At 45.1% G+C, this 18,231-nt stretch overlaps 1 protein-coding gene across 6 annotated transcripts in view; it reads left to right on the top strand.

Moving 5' to 3' along the window:
- Positions 1–18,231, top strand: part of AKAP13 (A-kinase anchoring protein 13) — a 290,352-nt gene that overhangs the window by 132,283 nt on the left and 139,838 nt on the right. For all 6 annotated transcript variants that reach the window (XM_087704310.1, XM_087704313.1, XM_087704311.1 and 3 more), the window contains exons 7-9: positions 2,512–2,701; positions 6,957–9,681; positions 15,688–15,764. In XM_087704310.1, the coding sequence (XP_087560436.1) occupies positions 2,512–2,701; positions 6,957–9,681; positions 15,688–15,764 (2,992 nt within the window). The remainder of the gene's footprint in view (positions 1–2,511; positions 2,702–6,956; positions 9,682–15,687; positions 15,765–18,231) is intronic.

The following is an 18,231-nucleotide window of genomic DNA, read 5'->3' as shown; positions in this document are numbered from 1 at the left end:
GCGAATGCTGGCGGGGGAATTCTGGGAGTTGAAGTCCGGACATCTTCAAGTTGCCAAGGTTGAGAAACACTGTTCTAGAGACTGTTCCAGGACTGGAAACTCAGGTCTGATATAACTGGTCAGTATAGCAATCCTGAGCTAATTGCCTACTTAAGAGAGGCTTCTAACTTTCTTGATGGTCTTTTTTCCCCCCACTGCCTGTAAGTCAACTCACCAAGTGATGTTTTAAATCACTCAATCTAAATGTCTGTAAGTGTTTTGCCATTCAGCATAATGTTGGTAGACCTGAGAAAGTTCTAAGACAAAGGCAGACAAATTTGGGGCGGCACATAGCCCCCTGGTGCCCTAGGGCAGGGGTCACCAACCCTTTGGACCTCAGGGACCACTAAATTCATAATTTTAAATCCCGCGGACCACTAATATGATCTGCCTAATGGCCGGGTGGGCATGGCTAGATGGTCATTGACTTGGTGGGCGTGGACAACTTGATGTCATTCATGTTGAGGGGCGTCTTTCTGGCCTCTACTCGCCCCTCCTCTCCCAGACACTCCTTGCCTGCCCACCAGGGCTCCTTAGGGCCCCAACAGGAAGCAGTTGTTGGAGCTAAGCAGCCACCATGAGAAAGAGTTGGCAAAACAGCTGGCTCACTTCAAATTGGATCTGAGAAGGAGGCTCAGCAGAAGCACCTCACTAAGGACTATGAGCATAGGCTTTCCAAGCAAAGGGAAGACCTGCAGGGCAGGTATTGGTGCCTGGCAGCTCAGCGAGCTGAGATGATCAGCCAGTTCCAGGCCATGATGCAGTCCCACTGGAACAAGGCCCTGCAGCTCTTTGCCATCAGCGGTGCTTCCCTCCAGCCTTCGCCCAAAGCCCCCCACCAGGAGGCTGAAGCAGACCCCAAGTCAGAATTTCTTTTCCCCTCTGACCCATACAAAAAGACCCCGAAGGGGGAGACTCTGCAGCAACACAAGCGTTCAGTGCGCATGTCCATCCCAGGGGCCGTAGTTTGAGGACCCCTGATCTAGTGCAATATAAAAAATGCAAATAATTTTCTGCGGACCACCAAAATTTTCTTGCAGACCACCAGTGGTCCACGGACCACCAGTTGGTGACTGCTGCCCTAGGGGGTAGCTAACTGTTGTGACTTACTAGGAGACAGGAGTGGTTTTAGGGGCAATATCAGATACCTGTATATTACATAAGAGCCTTCATTTCTGCTATTAAAAATCCCAAGCCTCCTTGATAGAAAAAAAAATTCTCATTCAGGGAAAGTTTAAAAGAGGTTCACAGGCTCTTATTTCACCTCTTTCTCCGCAGAGCTTCAAACAACAGTTTGAAATATGTATTTAATGGGTGATCCTGAACTGGAAGAAACTTGTCAATTCCAGTTTAAAAGAACTTTAAGGAGATACTTCTTTCTGCCCGTCCAATTAAATTCCCTCACTTTTTCTAAAACACATAATTTTGCAAGGCATTTCGACCTAGGGCATTTTGCTTGATGTCATTCATTTGGGTGACTATCCAGATATTTTTGCCTTGAGAGTAAGGTAATTTCAGCCCCCCCCCCCCCCCCCCCCCTGAAATTAGCAATCCAAAGGAAAGCGGCTGGCTTCTTTAGGCAATGAATCTATCAGTTGCTCCTAGTTAGGGCAACCTGGTCCTCTATTTTAGAGCAGAAGGCTAATTGCCAAGTTCATTCTGACCCAAATTCCCGCAGAAGAGTATTCTTGTTTATGATAACAATCATGCAGTTAGAGATTCCAGAGACAATAATTGTATATAAATTCCTCCATACAGGAATCTTAAATCTAGAACAGCATTTATAAGTATGATTCTGATGACTTGATTGTGAACCTGGTTAGGTAGTAATGGGAATAGCAGCTGTATCTCTGAGACCTCATAACTTTTGGATTTCATGTTTGATGTAGGGTGGAAAACACTTAGTCATCACAGTAGTGTATTTCTTTGCTGTGAGACATTCATCTCAGCCAAGGCTGTTGTGTATTGTGTCACATCTGATGTATTCATTTCAAAACTGGTTCTCCTCCAAAGATGCTGATGAAAGAGGGAAATGTATTATCTTGGCTATGAGAATAATTTTGCTCTCATCAGTATTTGAATGGGGGACCACTTGGGAATGTTATAGGCTAGACGTAAAACATGATGGAAGAAGGAGCTGGCCAGCCACTCATATAATCACTACCCTCATCATTATCATCATCTGAGAGAGAACCCATTTTGTCTTCTGCTGACCTAGACCTATAAACTGATGGCTTCTGTAGAAGTTCACCTAAAAGTTTGTTAGTAGTTCCTGCTCTACACTCTTCCCACATCTGTTGTAGATGACTTTTGTCAAGTAATCCGAAATATCATCACCTGGAAATCATTTCTCAAATTCTAGAGTGCGGCCCAAATGGTTGGCCAGTTGTTTAATCATCAGCTCTAGCTGTGATGCTGCCTTTTGTAGCAAATTTAAGAATTTGAGAGTTTGGTTGTCCCCGTCTTTTCCAGAAAAGAAGCCAATGAACCAGATTCCTGGAGCACCTTGTCGCATATGGTACATTCTGGGGACTCCTGCATCAAGTACCACCAAGGCTTAAACGTTTACACTCTGACAGTGGAAATGAAGGAAGGAGACCAACTGAACATGGAAAAAGACATCGCTCAACTCCAGCTGCACATCCAGAATCTCCAGCATATGGTGAGGGAGAAAAGGGTCTGTCTTAGCTCATTGGTTTAACTGAGCTGGATTCTGAATAATTCTGATTTGTCATGGTCTTGTTGCTTGATAAGTACCATGCTGTTATTTAAAAAAAAAACTTGATAGGATTACAGTTTTGGTTTTGATTAGAGTAAGAAGACAGTTTTATTGTGTTATTCTTTGTAATCTCTTGAGGATAAGTTGCTTTGAGATAACATTCTGCTTCTGACAGCCGACCTAAACACTCTCAGATACCACAATTGAGGATCCTTGATTGCTGTGAATATGGATGGCATGTGAACAGATTAATGAGACGGGGAAAGGAATATGATGCTAGGAAAAGCATCTGTGAATGTTTAATGATCCCTGCTTGTTATTTCTGTGATTGCACGATATGCATGTAAATAATACAATTGGGAGGAGAATGCCCTAAGGGGGGGGGGGGCTTATAGTCAAAATGTGTATATACTGCAGGAAGTGACCCCCAAATGGAGAAGTTATTGAAGGCAGGTGACAATCAGCATGGGTCTAGGTTGGTGAAGGAATAGCCATCTGGGATCCCCATATACTGCCCTCCCCCAATTCAATTAAAGGGTGTAAAAACAAATAATCATGAGAAAACAGAGATGGTATGGGAGAGGCCAAGGGTGGAAGAAGTGATTGTGAATGAAAGTAACTTATTTTCACTTCTGGAGAGAAGGAGCTAAAAATATAGAACTGATATATTGGTCACCTTTCAGTCCCATAGAATTCTAGGGTAAGGATAGGGGGCTTTGGTTCAGAGATGAAATTATGCTAGGGGACATAACAGAATAACAGAATTGGAAGGGTCTATGGAGGCCTTCTTGTCCAACCCTTTGCTCAGGCAGGAATCCCTATATCATTTCAGACAAATGGTTGTCTCTTCTTAAATACCCCCAGTGTTTGATTCATCTGGAGACAAATCCTTCCATTGATTGATTGTTTTGTCAAGAAATTTCTCCTTAGTTCTAGGTTGTTTCTCTCCTAGATTGTTTTCCATCCATAGCTTCTTGTCCTGCCTTCAGGGTGTTTTGGAGAATAGATTGGGACACCCCCTCTCTTCTTTGTGACATGTTCTCATTCTGGTTGTTCCAAGCCCGTTTGTTTAGAAAGAAAGGGTGCAGTTTGATTTTCGGAATGGAAGTTGGACTTCTAGAAGAAGCAGATGTTTGATGAGTGGGTGGCTTGCATAGGGATAACTTATGGGCCACCTAAGGCTCATGGGCCAGATATCTCAGCAACTCCTTAAGCAGTACTTCAGGTTTTACCATATAGTCATAGCCTTTCCCCCTGAAACCTTCTAGAGTTCACTAAATGCTGGGAATAACACAAAGCAGAGCTTAGCTTGCAAGTTAAGATGTGGTTGAGTAGCTTTAAGTGTGTTGTAGCAACTCAGCTATGGTCGTAGTATGCTGTGTGAACTAGGTTATCATATTATAGCTTCAGTGGCATAATGGTTAGAGTGCAGTACTGCAGGCTACTTCTGCTGACTGCCGGCTGCCTGCAATTTGGCAGTTCAAATTTCACCAGGCTCAAGGTTGACTCAGCCTTCCATCCTTCCGAGGTGGGTAAAATGAGGACCCAGATTGTTGGGGGCAAGAGGCTGACTCTGTAAACCGCTTAGAGAGGGCTGTGAAGCACTGTGAAGCAGCATATAAGTCTAAGTGCTATTGCTATATGTTTGTATAGAGCCTGCTACATGAACCCCCAAATTGGTGTTTTACTAATCTGGATTCAGTGCGTGGTGTGGATGTAGTCTCATTATATTTTTAATTTGTTGCTTATGCACCAGGAGTGAAACAGAGCCAATGCCCTTCCAGATTAAAAGTCTTGTTTGGGTATTAACTGATAGCAAAACGCACTGGAGGGGATACATCATGTGTCACCAGTCGGAAAAGCTATGTTTAGATGGCCTTCCATCAAGAGACCTGGTTTGTTTCACATCTAATCTAATTTGAATCTGGGCCAGGGAGCCTTTAATGATTTCAGTTTTAGTTCAGTCAGGGTTAGCTGAAAGACGCTTCACTTCCTGGAGAAGAAGGATTTGTCTTTTTCAGCCTAGGGAAGCAGGATGACTTCATTGAGAGGATGGCAGTAAAATCTTAATATTCTCTCTTCCTCCCCCTCCCATTTTCTCTCTTTCCTTCCCTTTCTCCCTTCCCCCAGTCACTTTGCGTTCCAGCACAAGTGTTTGTGTCTGCTGCATCTGCTGAGGGCTCCCAGCCAAAGCGTTTCCTTCTGGTTGGGCTGAAGTTTCCAGCAGCTTTCTTTATTTGAGGCTCAGTTGGAACTGAGGGCGTTTGGATGGATCAGTACTTAGTTTTTTGGTCCCCCCCCCGCCCGAATATGTACATAGGAGGTCTTTACTCATGCCCAGCAAAATTGATACCCAATGGTGTTATAAAGGCACGGTATCTTCAGGCTGATGCCATCCGACCTTGGGCCTTATTTCAAAATGCATGCAAGAGATCAGATTCCTGATAAGAAAAATAAATATTGGTCCCTCCTGGATTAGTGTGGGGAGAAAGGGGAGGGGAGAGAGAGAGAGAGGGAAGGAGGAGAGGGGAGATAAAGAAAGGAGAGGAGAGAGGGTGGATAGAGAGAGAGGAGAGGAGAGAGAAAAAGTAGAGGAGAGAGAAAGGAGAAGGGAGAGAGTGGGGTGATAAAAAGGAGAGGAGAGAGAGAGGAAAATGAGAGGAGAGAGAAAGGAGAAGAGAGAGAAAAAGGAAAGGAGAGAGAGGAAAGGGAGATGAGAGAGAGTGGAGAGATAAAAAGTAAAGGAGAGAGAAAAAGTAGAGGTGAGAGAGAGGAGAGAGGAAGGGGAAGAGCGAGGAGACAGAAAAAGGAGATAAAAAGGAGAGGAGAGAGGATAGGAGAGGAAAGGGAGAGAAATGAGATGAGAGTGAGGGAGAGATAGAGAAAGAGAGGGAGGGAGGAAAGATTGTGAGAAAAAGGAAAGGAAAAAGAAGCTAGGGGGAACAAAACCAGCCATACTCATCTAATTTTGGGGTGAGTAACCCAGAGTCACTATTTGCCATCCTGATACCTTCCAGAGATAGATAGGCAGTTTGCAATTCTAAGAATTCCCTGCCAGCATGGGAGATGCTGTCCCAACCCACTGGGAGAATACCTGGTCAGGTAAGGCTGGTCTAGTCTAGTCAATTATTAGTGGAATCTACCTATCTAAAGAATTCAGGTAAGGAGAGTGCCAGAAGCTGAAAGCAACAAAACTTGCTTGGAAGTGGAACAGAAGAAAGGGTTGTTGTGATTCAGGCCAAAGTGGAAAAAAGACTTCCTGTTAGAGAATAGGAGGAGGCGGTTTGCAAAGCAACTCCGCCTCCCTTCTCCTCTGTGGCCGTCTCAGGCTCAAAAGCAGCAGGGAACATGGGTGGGTGTATCTATACAGGTAGTCCTCGACTTACAACACTTCTTTTAGCGACTGTTCAAAGTTACAACAGCACGAGGTGACTTATGATCATTTTTCACAGTGACAACCTTTGCAGCATCCCCGTGATCAACATTCAGATGCTTGGTAGCTGGTTCATACTTACGACCATTGCTGTGTCCCAAGGTCATGGGATCGCCTTGCGCGACCCTCTGACGGGCAAAGTCAAGGGAGGGAAGCCAGATTCACTTTATAACTGGGTTACTAACTTAACCAGCTGAAGTGATCCACTTAACCATTTTTTTTACGAAAGGTCGTGAAATGGGGCAAAACTCACTTAAGCATGAGTCTCGGTGGCACAGTGGTTAGAATGCGGTACTGCAGGCTACTTCTGCTGCCTGCCGCTGCCTGTAATTTGGCAGTTCGAATCTCATCAGGCTCAAGGTTGACTCAGCCTTCCATCCTTCCGTGGTCGGTAAAATGAGCACCCAGATTGTTGTGGGCAAGAGGCTGACTCTGTAAACTGCTTAGAGAGGGCTGTGAAGTGGTATATAAGTCTAAGTGCTATTGCTGTTAACAAATGCCTTCTTTAACAACAGACATTTTGGGCTCCATCGTGGTCGTAAGTTGAGAACTACCTGTACTGTGGTCTTTTCCTCCCACTGAGATTGACTCTCCAGTCAACAATGGTGGAGAAGAAAGTAACTTAATCTACTTAGTTAAGTTACAAACCAAACCAGATATTGCATCTTAATTGCTCCTTAAATTTGGATTTTCAAAAGAAAAAAAGTATATTGTAACTGCTCCCCGCTTTTTAAAAATAATAATAAAAATGTTCTCTTCTTCTAGAATGTGAATGAAGACCATTGTCCAGGGAAGACCTGTGAGGACTGTGATTTGGGTGCTGTGCCTGAAGATGTTGAAGCTGCTGCAGAACATGGGTTGGATGTATTGATGGTTGAAGCCACTGAACCAGTGTCTTCTGATCCTCTAGAGATCTCGCCCCCTGTTTGCCTTGGGGAGGAAGGCACCTCCCAGCAACCAGAAGAGCTTTTAGGCGCATCACAAGAGGAAATGCAGAACCAAAGGACTTCCTGTGAGGGCGAAACATTGCCACACAAAGAAGAAGGGGAGTGTTTATCCTCTGTTGGAGACTCTGTTGAGACAGCGTTGGAAGGACATGATAGCAAGAGGACCTTCTGTGATGCTGCTGGCCTCCCCTCCTTTGGAAGTGCCAACAAGGAAGCTGGAATGAGCTCTTCTGGTCATACTTTGGAACAAGGGAGCTTACGTGAAGAAAATAATCTCTTCCAGGAAGTGCAGCTGGGTGAATCAGGAATAACTGAAAATACACCCCCAGCCTCCTGCGAGGACACTAATGTAAATATGGGACAAGGAGAATGCAAGAGCTGCACAGGGGGCATAGATGTTAATGTGACGTCCCAACCATATATGGAAAAGGGGGACATTGATGTGGAGCCCTCCGGGACAACGGCTATGGAAGTGGTGCCATTATTTGTTGCATCACAAATCAATCCTGCTGCCTTCTTCCTTGGTGACCCTACAGTTGCCTGTAAAGACGAGAATGAGCCAATGTTAGTGCCAGATGGTCTTGTAGATGTGGTTGCTACTACAGATGTTAGTTCTGTTGACAATGGAAGGGACAAAGAGACTGGGGCAGAAAATCGTATCAACAGTGGACCAAAAAACACTACCGCAAAACAGTCAGAGGAGCCAGAGAAAAAGGAGAAGGAGAACATTGCTCCAAACCCTGGAATAGAACCATTGTCCAAAAACCTTGAAGACATCTCTGGCTTTTCTCTGGAGCATCATTCTGTGATGGAAGTGAATGATCAAGATGCAGAGAAGGTTACTGAAAACAGTGCTTTGGATTTGAGCAACAAAGGGCTGAGTGGTCCTCTAGATGGCAACGTTGGAAACCCCAGGACGAGCCCAACAAGTGTGCAGTCCCAGGCTGCCTGTAGTGCAACTGATATCCCAGAGACCACAGCTACAGAGCAGAGTGAGGAAAAAGTAGTTGACCTGACACCATTAGAGACTGAAGGAAATGCCGATCCTACCATGGTTGGTCAGGAGTTTCTTGTTGCACACCTGGATGAGAAACTGGACTTTGGCAAAGACCAAGAGTTCAGTTCCTCTGGACTGCAGACGCACACAGATCCAGTTGATGGCCCTGCATCGCCTCCAGATGCCCTCAACTCTCTTATGCCGCCCTCTGATCTTGAGAAGCCTCTTTGTGGGCCAGCAGAGAGGATAGGAAGCATAGAGGAACTGGATCAATCTGGCGAAAGCCTCCAAAAACGCATAGCTCTGACATCAGCCTTGCTGGTGGAGAAAGCTATTCAGGAAGCTCAGTTGATGGTTACGCAGAAGGACAATGTTAGAGCAGCCTCTGTTGGCCAGGAAGCTCCTTCGCCGTTGGAGAGCCTTGCCCTGTCTTTGTCTGGTGAGGGCACCCAATGTAGTCAGGAGCATTTCATGGGCACACCCTCTGCTGCTCTGAATCAAAGCTCCAAACAAAACCAGGAAGTAGGAGCAGCAATAACAGCAGAGGCAGCAGAAGCAGCGGAGCAGCTGACTGGAGTGGCTGAACAGGGAAGCCCAGAGCAGGGTGATCTGGCAGCCCCGTCTCTTGCTCTGGTGGTTGGCTGGGAGGAAGGCAAGGAGCACAGCTCTTCACAGCTGCCTGAAGGCGAGAAGGAACTGCTTGGCAAGACAGAGGAGAGTTTCCCTCCAGGAGCCCTTGTGCAATCGCCTCCTTGTGATCTGGGTGAAGAGCAGCCGGTGGATGGGAGCAATGCTGAGCCCGGCTTAAAGGAGAAAGCCTCCAGTCTGGAACATGAGGAGCAAGTAAAGGTAGAGGTGGCCAGAGATGTTCCTCCAGAGCCTTCTCTATGCGACAGGGAGACTCCTTCCCCTGAGATCATGCTGAACGCAAGACTTGAACTTGGTCCAGCTGGATTGGCAGCCTCCTCTCCAGCTGGCAGCACTTTGGATGAGATGGAAGCTCCTCTGGCGGCTCTTGAACTGGCCATGGAAACTGGCCTTTCACAGCATGGAGAGGAGGGGGAAGTGGAAAACACCCCTTCCCGAATATCACTTCAGCCAATTGCTGAAGAGCCCCTTTGTGACTGTGATTCTGGTCCCGAAACGCCTTCGTTGGCTTGTGAAATGGACGTTACGAAGCCAGGAGAGTCGGAAGAAGGGAACAGGAGGAGGACTAGCCAAGAGGAACCGGAATCCCTTCCTTTGCCTCTCTGCCCTCTTCCCGCAACCGAGCAGTTGGACAAAGTTGCAACGAAAGAATCTGCTCAGGAACCTGATCCTCTATTGGATAATGCTGACCCAACGCCCGGTCAAGTGATATTGCCGGCAGAAGCGCATGTCCCTCTGGAATCTCTCACTGGAAATCCCGTGGAAGTCCCCTGCTCGGTGGAAGCCAGCTCAGACCCTGGTTCTCTCCTTAATGGAGTGAAAGAGGAGTTGCCTTTACAGCCTGGTAGCAAAACGAACCCTGCAACGTTGGAACTAACCGGCTCTTCACCTGTTGCAGGTAAGAAAATGAAAATGAGAAAAAGGGTGTGATTCAGTTTTCTTCTCTAGGCCAGCAGAAGGGGCAGGTGGGGAGATGACAAGTGAGGATAGTTGGGGAGGGGGCTCTGTTTGCTGAAAGGATGTAACTAACAAAGCTAGAAAGAAGGTGGAGAGGAGAAAAGCAAGCAATTGCTCCCTATTTCTTGGTTTGGAAAGTCTGTAGCCTGGTTGCCTCAACGTCTCTCTCCCCTTTTGCACAACTAAACGTCAGGCTGTCAGTTGCTTGAAGCGCACACCTGCTTTCCAACCTGACTCCTTTTTTTTTCCTTTGGACTCTTTCCCTTCTAAATTGTCATCAAGGTCTCGTCATCTGCCCTACAAAGCATCTGTTAAGAAGGAGACAGACTAAGGAGGTGTTGTATGAGAGCAGCCTTCCTTCCAGAACAGGTGCCTTAGGTCTTGCGAGGTTTCCATGCTTCACACTGGCTTGACATGCTCAGAGAAGACCACAGAGCAACGGGTTAAACTTTTGCCTCTCAGCTGCTCAAGCTCTAAAAGCGGCTTTCTCCGATGGCTCCGGTCCAAATGGTAGTTTGAGGTCACAGGAAAGCTAACTTAATTTTTTTTTAACTTGGCCCCGTTTCTGCTTTTGCAAAATCTTTGCCAATTAGGGTACCCACTCTTCATATGTTTGTATATATGTGTGCGTGTGTGTGTGTATATTTGCTGGGCTTCAAGCCTTTATTTCCGACTTGAGAAAACAAAAGGCCAGGACGGAGGAGTTTGATTAGCGAGAGAGCAACGTTGACAAGCGAGGACCTGAAGGATCAAGGCAGACCGGTTGGACTCCTTCTTAAAACCATTTTGCCTCTTCTGTAACAGGAGTTGTTAGAGCATATTGTTTTCTTTGCTTTTTTCTCTCTCTCTCTCTTTTTTTAAAGGTGAGAGCCAGGAAGGTGGTGAGAGAATGAAGGAAAGGCCTTTCCTTCCCTCCCACCCTTCCATCTGAGCTGTAAAACCTAGAGGCATAATTGTTGGCAAGGCTTAATGATAGTTTAATGCAAGCTTTCGTGGCTCCACCTGTTCAGACAGCTGTTTAAAAAGAAGAAGAAGAAAACAGCTGATCTCTCTCCCTGCTGCTATTATGTGGCTTGCCCTGAGGAGTCGCAGGTGTGGAGGCCTCTCTTCCTCCCCCAGTTAAGTTTGATCTGCTGCAAATTAGTACCAGCAAATTTCCCCGTAAGTTGAAACTGAACGAACATGACAGATTGAACCAACGTTGGGCGCACGCTTTCATTTTTTTTTAAAATGCAACATGAAGGATTCTGCCTTCCCGTCTCCCCTCATGGCTTGCCCCGTCATCGCAGGACGAACTGCAAATAGTAGGACAAACTGGGACATTTGCCGCTTGGGGACTAGTGGAGGCAGGGAGTGTACAAGAATATTTTTTTTTCACAAGAACAAAACTGAAAGGAGCACCCTTCAGCCTGGGAAAAAAAACATAACAGCTGCTCGCAGGCCCTGCGTGACAGCATTTGGCGTCCAGCGAGCTCCATTTTATTTTTGTGGCCTACGGTGGCTTGATATTTTGATCTCGTATTGGGGAGTGGGGCTGTCATGCGATCCTGGTGAAGCCGTGCGGTTGATCCCTCCTTTTGGACTTCAGTGGCAGCCTCCTAAATTTATTCCCTCACCCCCTTTAAACTCTGGCTGTTTATTCAACGGGGCAGCCTCCAGAAAGAAGGAGCAAACCTCAGTTGCACAACAGATGAACGGCCAACTTAAATTTTAAAAAAAAACATGCTTTGTAGGCAGAGGTTGGTCTTCTGAGTTTGTTGCTTGGCTCCCGGATGATTATAAAAACCCTTTGTTTTTAAAAATGCAGCCTAAACATTTTAGATGTCACCAGAAGACACAGAATATTATCAAACATGGAACTTATTTTACCCGTGGTTGGAAAAAAGTGGTGGAGAGTAAGAATGGAATCTTTTAATTAAATACCCAGACAACACAATGTTTAAGCACTAAGGAATGTTATGTATGTATGTATGTATGTATGTATGTATGTATGTATGTATGTATGTATGTATGTATGTATGTATGTATAGATAGATAGATAGATAGATATAGAATAGATATAGATATAGATATAGATATAGATATAGACATATATAAATATATATATAATATATATATATATGTGTGTGTGTGTTTGTGTTTGTGTGTGTGTACACCTACGTACATTCACACACACACGCATGCATGCATACATACATATGGGACGCAGTGGCTAAGATGCTGAGCTTGTTGATTAGAAAGATTGGCAGTTTGGCAGTTCGAATCCCTGGCGCCCTGTAACGGAGTGAGCTCCCATTACTTGTCCCAGCTTCTGCCAACCTAGCAGTTTGAAAACACGTAAAAATGCAAGTAGCTGGCTCTTCAGCTTTGAAACGGAGATGAGTACCACTCCCTAGAGTCAGGAACGATCAGCACATACGTACAAAGGGAACCTTTGCCTTTTACTTTATACGAGAGAGAGAGAGAGAGAGAGAGAGAGAGAGAGAGAGAGAAAGAAAAAAGAAAAGAAAAGAAAGGCCTGTTGAAAAAATCTTGCTGTAGAGTGAGAGGGCCTTGAAAAGAGACATGTAGTGGGACTGTGGGTTGTGTTTGCTGGAAGCTGCTTTGGCTTCAAAACTGCTTTGCGTTGAATATGTGGGGAAGGCTGAAAACTGAAGGTGCAGGGGGGGAGGGGCTGGGAATTGGGCACCTGTAATTAAGGCGCACTTCCTGCTTTGCACCTGCTGCCAGCCACGATGCTGAGGCTGCGTCGTTCAGGAAAGCTCCAGAGCAACTGGAGAAACAGGATTAAACGGGAGTCTCCGCCGTGCCCCGGAACACAGCAAACACAAGTGTTTCTGTCCACATGTATCGAGGTAGTAGAAATGGCCTCAAGGAGCCAGAGAACCTGTGGGGAGCATCAGGAGCCAACTGAGAAAGGTGTGTGTATGCGGAGACCTCAAGGGGGGAGCGAGGAAAATAGTTCTAAACTGTGTGTCTGTCCGTTCACCGAGAGAGATTCTGTAGGTGACTCGGCGAGAAAGACGGGTGTGAAATGGTAAAGAAGTGAGCCGCTGCCTTGAATTGCCCAGTATGTCGTCTCCCCTTCTCTCCCTCTGGGATATCAAATCCAACCCACCCCTTTTTTGTTCGCTTGCGGTCCGTCTCTCTCTCTCTTTCTCTCTCTCTCTCGTGCCAAGCATGCGTTGTTTGTTCTGAGCTCAAGCTAAGCTTGTTCTTTCTTGCCAAGGCATGCTGTTCTCCCCTGTGACTTTGAGGAGACGTAGCCACTCTTGCACCAAAACAAACACACAGGCTTACAAACACCTTCCTTCTCCCCCCGCACCCCGATTCTCAAATCCTTTCTCGTTCTCTCTCTCCCCCCCCCCAAACCATTGTTGTTGTTGATGCCATTGTGAGAGCTGCCAAAAATGTTGCTCTGGATCATCTGAAATAGCTTCCCTTGCAAATCTCCCCCTTTCCCTACATGAGAGAAGACTGAATTGAAGTGCCTGTATGTTCCAAACTCCTAAATGTTTGTTCAAAATTTAAGTTGGTTTTGCTAAAGGTAAAGGTTCCCTTCGCATATATGTGCGACTCTAGGGGGCGGTGCTCATCTCCATTTCAAAACCAAAGAGCCCAGCACTGTCCAAAGACATCTCCATGGTCATGTGGCCGGCATGACTAAATGCCAAAGGTGCAAGGAACACTGTTACCTTCCCACCAAAGGTGGTCTCTATTTTTCTACTTGCATTTTTTACATAGTTTTGAACTGCTAGGGACAAGTAACGGGAGCTCTCTCGTTACGCGGCACTAGGGATTCGAACCGCCGCATTGCCCACCTTTCTAATAGACAAGCTCAGCATCTTAGCCACTGAGCCACTGCGGCCCTCTGGTTTTGCTTATTAGGCCCCAAATCTACCCCTCTTTGCTAGTTGTTTAATGTTTTCTAAATCTTAGGGAGTTAATGAGAGCTTTTTTTAAGTGCTTTGCAGAAGATGATGCAGCAGCTCACAGATATTAAGCAAACCAATGTTACCAAATCACTAGCGAAGTTACTGTTTGCTGAAGTATAACACGATAAATGGAAACTAGAAAAACTCTTCATCTCCAAAAAGATGTCTGCAGTTTGGTTTCCTTAGAAATGATGCTGTAAACACATGACATCTGCTAGGCCTGAGGATCATCTGGCCTGATGTTGTTGATTCCAGGTTTGTCCAACTCCACCCAACTTGGTGCCCTCCAGATGTGTTGGAGCTGCTGTTTCCCGAATGCCCAGCAAGACGATGCTGGATAGAATATTCTGCATGTGTTGCATTCCCGACACATCTGGAAGATGCCACTTTGGAAGAGTCTTGACCCGTTTTGTGTGGATGTGATCATTGATCCTTGTAGACCAGTGTCGTTGGCACCAGTTTTCTTAGATACGTAATACTCATTCCTTACACCAGAAGAAGCTACATGGCTGCGATTGGCTTCTTGTACGGGTTGAAGCTGACATGAGTTGAGAGTCTCACAGAGCATGTTCTTCACTTTGGTTTTTCAGAGGTTTGCAAGGAAATTATTTCCTCTCTACCTTTTCTGCAGCCAGCTCTTTGCCTATGATTGGCATCTTAAAAATTGTGCCTACGTGCAGCAGAAATGCCAGTATCTCAGGGTTTGTTAGTTAGCCAGATCAGAATGAAACAGCAAAGCATTTTTAATGTTGTTATCAATATTCTTCTTAACACAGAGAAAATTAACATATCAGGAAAAAAAGACTAAGGAAGGAAGCTGGTTGCTTTCTGTGAGCAGAAATCTCTTGTGGAGCATTCAGTTCCACAGAGTGCCTTTGACTGTTGTCTGATACCATGGATTTATTATCTGCAAGCATCATCTGTGGCTTTTCTTGTGGCTTAATTTCCCCTTCTTAGGATCCCTTTGGTCTTTAAAGAAGTTATGATAGTCAGCTTTCCAAGAAATCTGATTTATTTCTGTTTCCCTGTTAAACAAACCTAATTCTCACTGAAAATCAGAAAACAAATCAGTGTTTCCTCTTTTTCCCCCCAATACAATAGATTAGAGACCTCCCTTCCTACAAAGAGGTGATCCATTTTATGGAACCAGAAAGCTTTGGCTATTGAAAAAAAAAAGCAATTGAAGTTTTCAAATCACCTGAAATATATATTCCTTAGGGCGCAACCAAAACACCAGGTTTAAGGGTGGTGATGAGGGAAGCCACTCAAACCAATCCTTTCCTCCCCTGCCTTCCAAATTCCAGATTGCAGTGGCTGGTGTCTGTCTGTCTGTCTGTCTGTCCGTCTCTTTCTGTCACTTCTTGGTGTTGCCCTCTTTGGTTGAGAAAAGCAGAGCTGTTTCAGAAGGACATCAAATGAACCAAACTCCCCAGCTTGGGACAGCAATGCAACAGGTGATGTAAAAGCAGTGGTGGGATTCAGGCAGCTCGCACCACTTTTAGAGAAACGGTTGTTAATTTTCTGAACAGTTTGGCAAACTGGTTGTTGGAAGAAATCATTAGGGCAGAGAACCGGTTGTTAAATTATTTGAATCCCACCACTGCATAAAAGGCAATATGCAGGGATCAGCACAGTGGTGAAATTCAAATTTTTTTACTACTGGTTCTACGGAGGTGGCTTGGTGGGCGTGGCAGAGGAAGAATACTGCAAAATCTCCTTTCCCACTCTACTCTGGGGCCAGCCGGTTCTCCGAACTACTCAAAATTTCCACTACAGGTTCTCCAGAATCTGTCAGAACCTGCTGGATTACACCCCTGGATCAGCATTATCCGGGAAAGGTTGGGGGTGGGGTGGGGTGGGAGGGGAAGAATTGGGAAGTTATAGAATGATCTAAAAGGAAAGCTGTGGCAGAAATGGAAGGGACACCATCTATGCTGTTTTAACACTGATGCATTGGAGCAATTATTAAAAGAAAGATGAACTTTTCTCTTTCTCTCTTTTTTTTTCTGCAGACTCTCTGGAAATGAAAATTGAAGAAGAAATGGACTTTCTGACAGATCTAACTGAGAACATTACTTCTGAAGAAACGGTAAGGTTTCCCCCCTCCCCCCCCCATCTTCCACCACTGAGCTTCAGCCATTGATTGAGGAACAAAAATGCACATGACCCCTCGCAGAACTAATTTCCTCCTGTTTATTTTTATTTGTTTATTTTGGTCTTTAATCACGAGGAAGCAGCTCTTCCTTTTTAAAAATTCTATGTTGGTTTTATTTTCTGAAATTATTGCTTTCTGAAGCATCTCTTTGCGCGCCTGGAGTTTCAGTAGCTTGATGGTCGAAAGATAGTTTAAGCTGATTAATTCATGATTTGGGGGGTTTGTGCAATTGGTTTGCAGGAAGGACTGTCTTTCTACTTGAGGATGGGTGCCATCACTACTTGAGAAAATTCTCTGGTGACCCTCTCTCTGACTTGGCAACTTTGAGAACTGAATTAAACATCAATGAATGAATGAATGACTCTTCCAATCTGCTCTGTGAATGAGACAATCTTTAAATTGGATGAATGAATGAATGAATAAACCTTTACCATTTGGGAAAGTTATCCCACATTGGCTTGAAAGATTTCAAGCATCTTGAATAGAATTCCTAAGCATCCATGCAAGTTGTTGTTGTTGTTATTATTATGGTTTGTCACATAGTCAGCCAGATGTTCAGAACTGGGTTTGGCATTTTTGTCTAACTATTGAGTTCTTTCCAAGGACCTGGGATAAACAAATGTGGATGTTTTGATGGTGTTACAGATATGTCACAGAATGGAAGCTATTCCGAGTACAGCTGGTTTTGCAATTGACTGATGGAGAATTTGTCAATGCCGATGGTGTTCAAGTGGTGCTCCAGTTATTTTGGGACTGCACCCAAGGCGCCTCTTACTATTGGTACCACCCTTGCTTGCCTTTGCCACAGTCGTTCTGTTTCCATTTGCAGGTCTTTGTATTGTGTTATCCTCGCCAGTGCTTTGTCTTCTATTCTGCTATCTCCAGGTACTGCAACATCCACTATCCAGACTTTTTTGTCTTTCTTATTGACAATTGTTAAGTCTGGGTTGTTGTTGTTCTTATTATTACATTTATTTACTCTCCATCTTGCAGTTTGAGGTGCCTCTGAGTGACTTGACTGGATCTGGTGCAGCACGATTCACATGAGTCTATTTGTTTGGATTTGGGTCACCTAACAGCAAGGATCTTTGAGCACTGGCCACAGTTACATTCTAGTTGTCCCTCTGGGCCTTTTGAAGGATAACAGTTCCTACAGTTGTGGATTTGGAAGGTGATGGACTTAGCAGTGTTGTTTTAGGCATCTGAAATAAGGATGGTATCAGTTGGATGGCAGCAGGAAGAAGCCTTCATTGCGGGGAGAGATGGGGGCAGGAAATGGGCCTTAGTGCTCAGGCCTGTTTCTGATGGATGGAAAAGTTGGTCTTCTATTTAACTGGTTGTTCTCGGTGAGAGTTTTGTGTCTTCTGCTATTGGTTCCATGCTCCCCTTGAAGGAAGCCAACTCTTCTTCTGGGCTGGCCAAGGGCTGTATGGAGATAGTAGTGTGGAATATATAGAGCATAGCCAGTAGTGAGGCCCACTGGAAACTTACATTTAGGTTTTCACATGATGAGGTGTTTAGGGCTTGTGACTTGTTTAACAGAGTAACAGAGTTGGAAGGGACCTTATAGATCATCTAGTCCAACTCAAGCAGGAGACCCTACACCATTTCTGACAAATGGCAGTCCAGTCTCTTCTTGAAAGCCTCCAGTGATGAAGCTCCCACAACTTTCAAAGGCTGATTGTTCCATTGGTTGATTGTTCTCACTGTCAGAAAGTACCTCCTTATTTCTAGGTTGAATTTCTCCTTGTTCAGTTTCCATCCATTATTCCTTGTCTGGCCTTTGGGTGCTTTGGAGACTAGCTTGACCCCTTCCTCTCTGTGGCAGCCCCTCAAATATTGGAAGACTTCTATCATGTCTCCCCTGGTCCTTCTCTTCACTACACTAGCCATACACAGTTCCCGCAACCATTCATCGTATTTTTAGCCTCCAGTCCCCTAATCATCCTGGTTGCTCTTCTCTGCACTTTTTCTAGAGTCTCAACATATTTTTTATAGTGAGGTGACCAAAACTGGATGCAGTACTGTAGGCGTGGTCTTACTAGGGCTTTACAGAGTGGTATTAGTACCTCACTTGATCTTGATTGTATCCCCCTATTAATACAATTTAGGTTTGCATTGGCATTTTTGGCTGCCGCTGCACACCGCTCGCTCACTGGAAACTTACATATAGATTTTCACACGATGACGTGCTTAGGGCTTGCGACTTGTTTTATGAGGTGCTTAGGGCTTTGTGATTGTCTTTTATGGACAAATTGATGTGCATTATTTTATTGCAAGAGTCTTCAGAGAAGTAGCTGATGGGATGGCCTCCCTCCTGCAATTGTAAAGCTTCTTGCTGTTCAAAGTCTCCTTGATACTTTGCTATTAGAGGCAGTTGGTTGTGTTTTGTGACTAATTA

Source organism: Thamnophis sirtalis, unplaced genomic scaffold (assembly GCF_051295495.1).
Source record: "Thamnophis sirtalis isolate CommonGarterSnake01/CBP01778 unplaced genomic scaffold, rThaSir2_p1.2 scaffold_2, whole genome shotgun sequence".
Lineage (NCBI taxonomy): Eukaryota > Metazoa > Chordata > Lepidosauria > Squamata > Natricidae > Thamnophis > Thamnophis sirtalis.
Note: the sequence above shows the minus strand (reverse complement) of the source record. Positions and strands in the feature narration are given on the sequence as shown.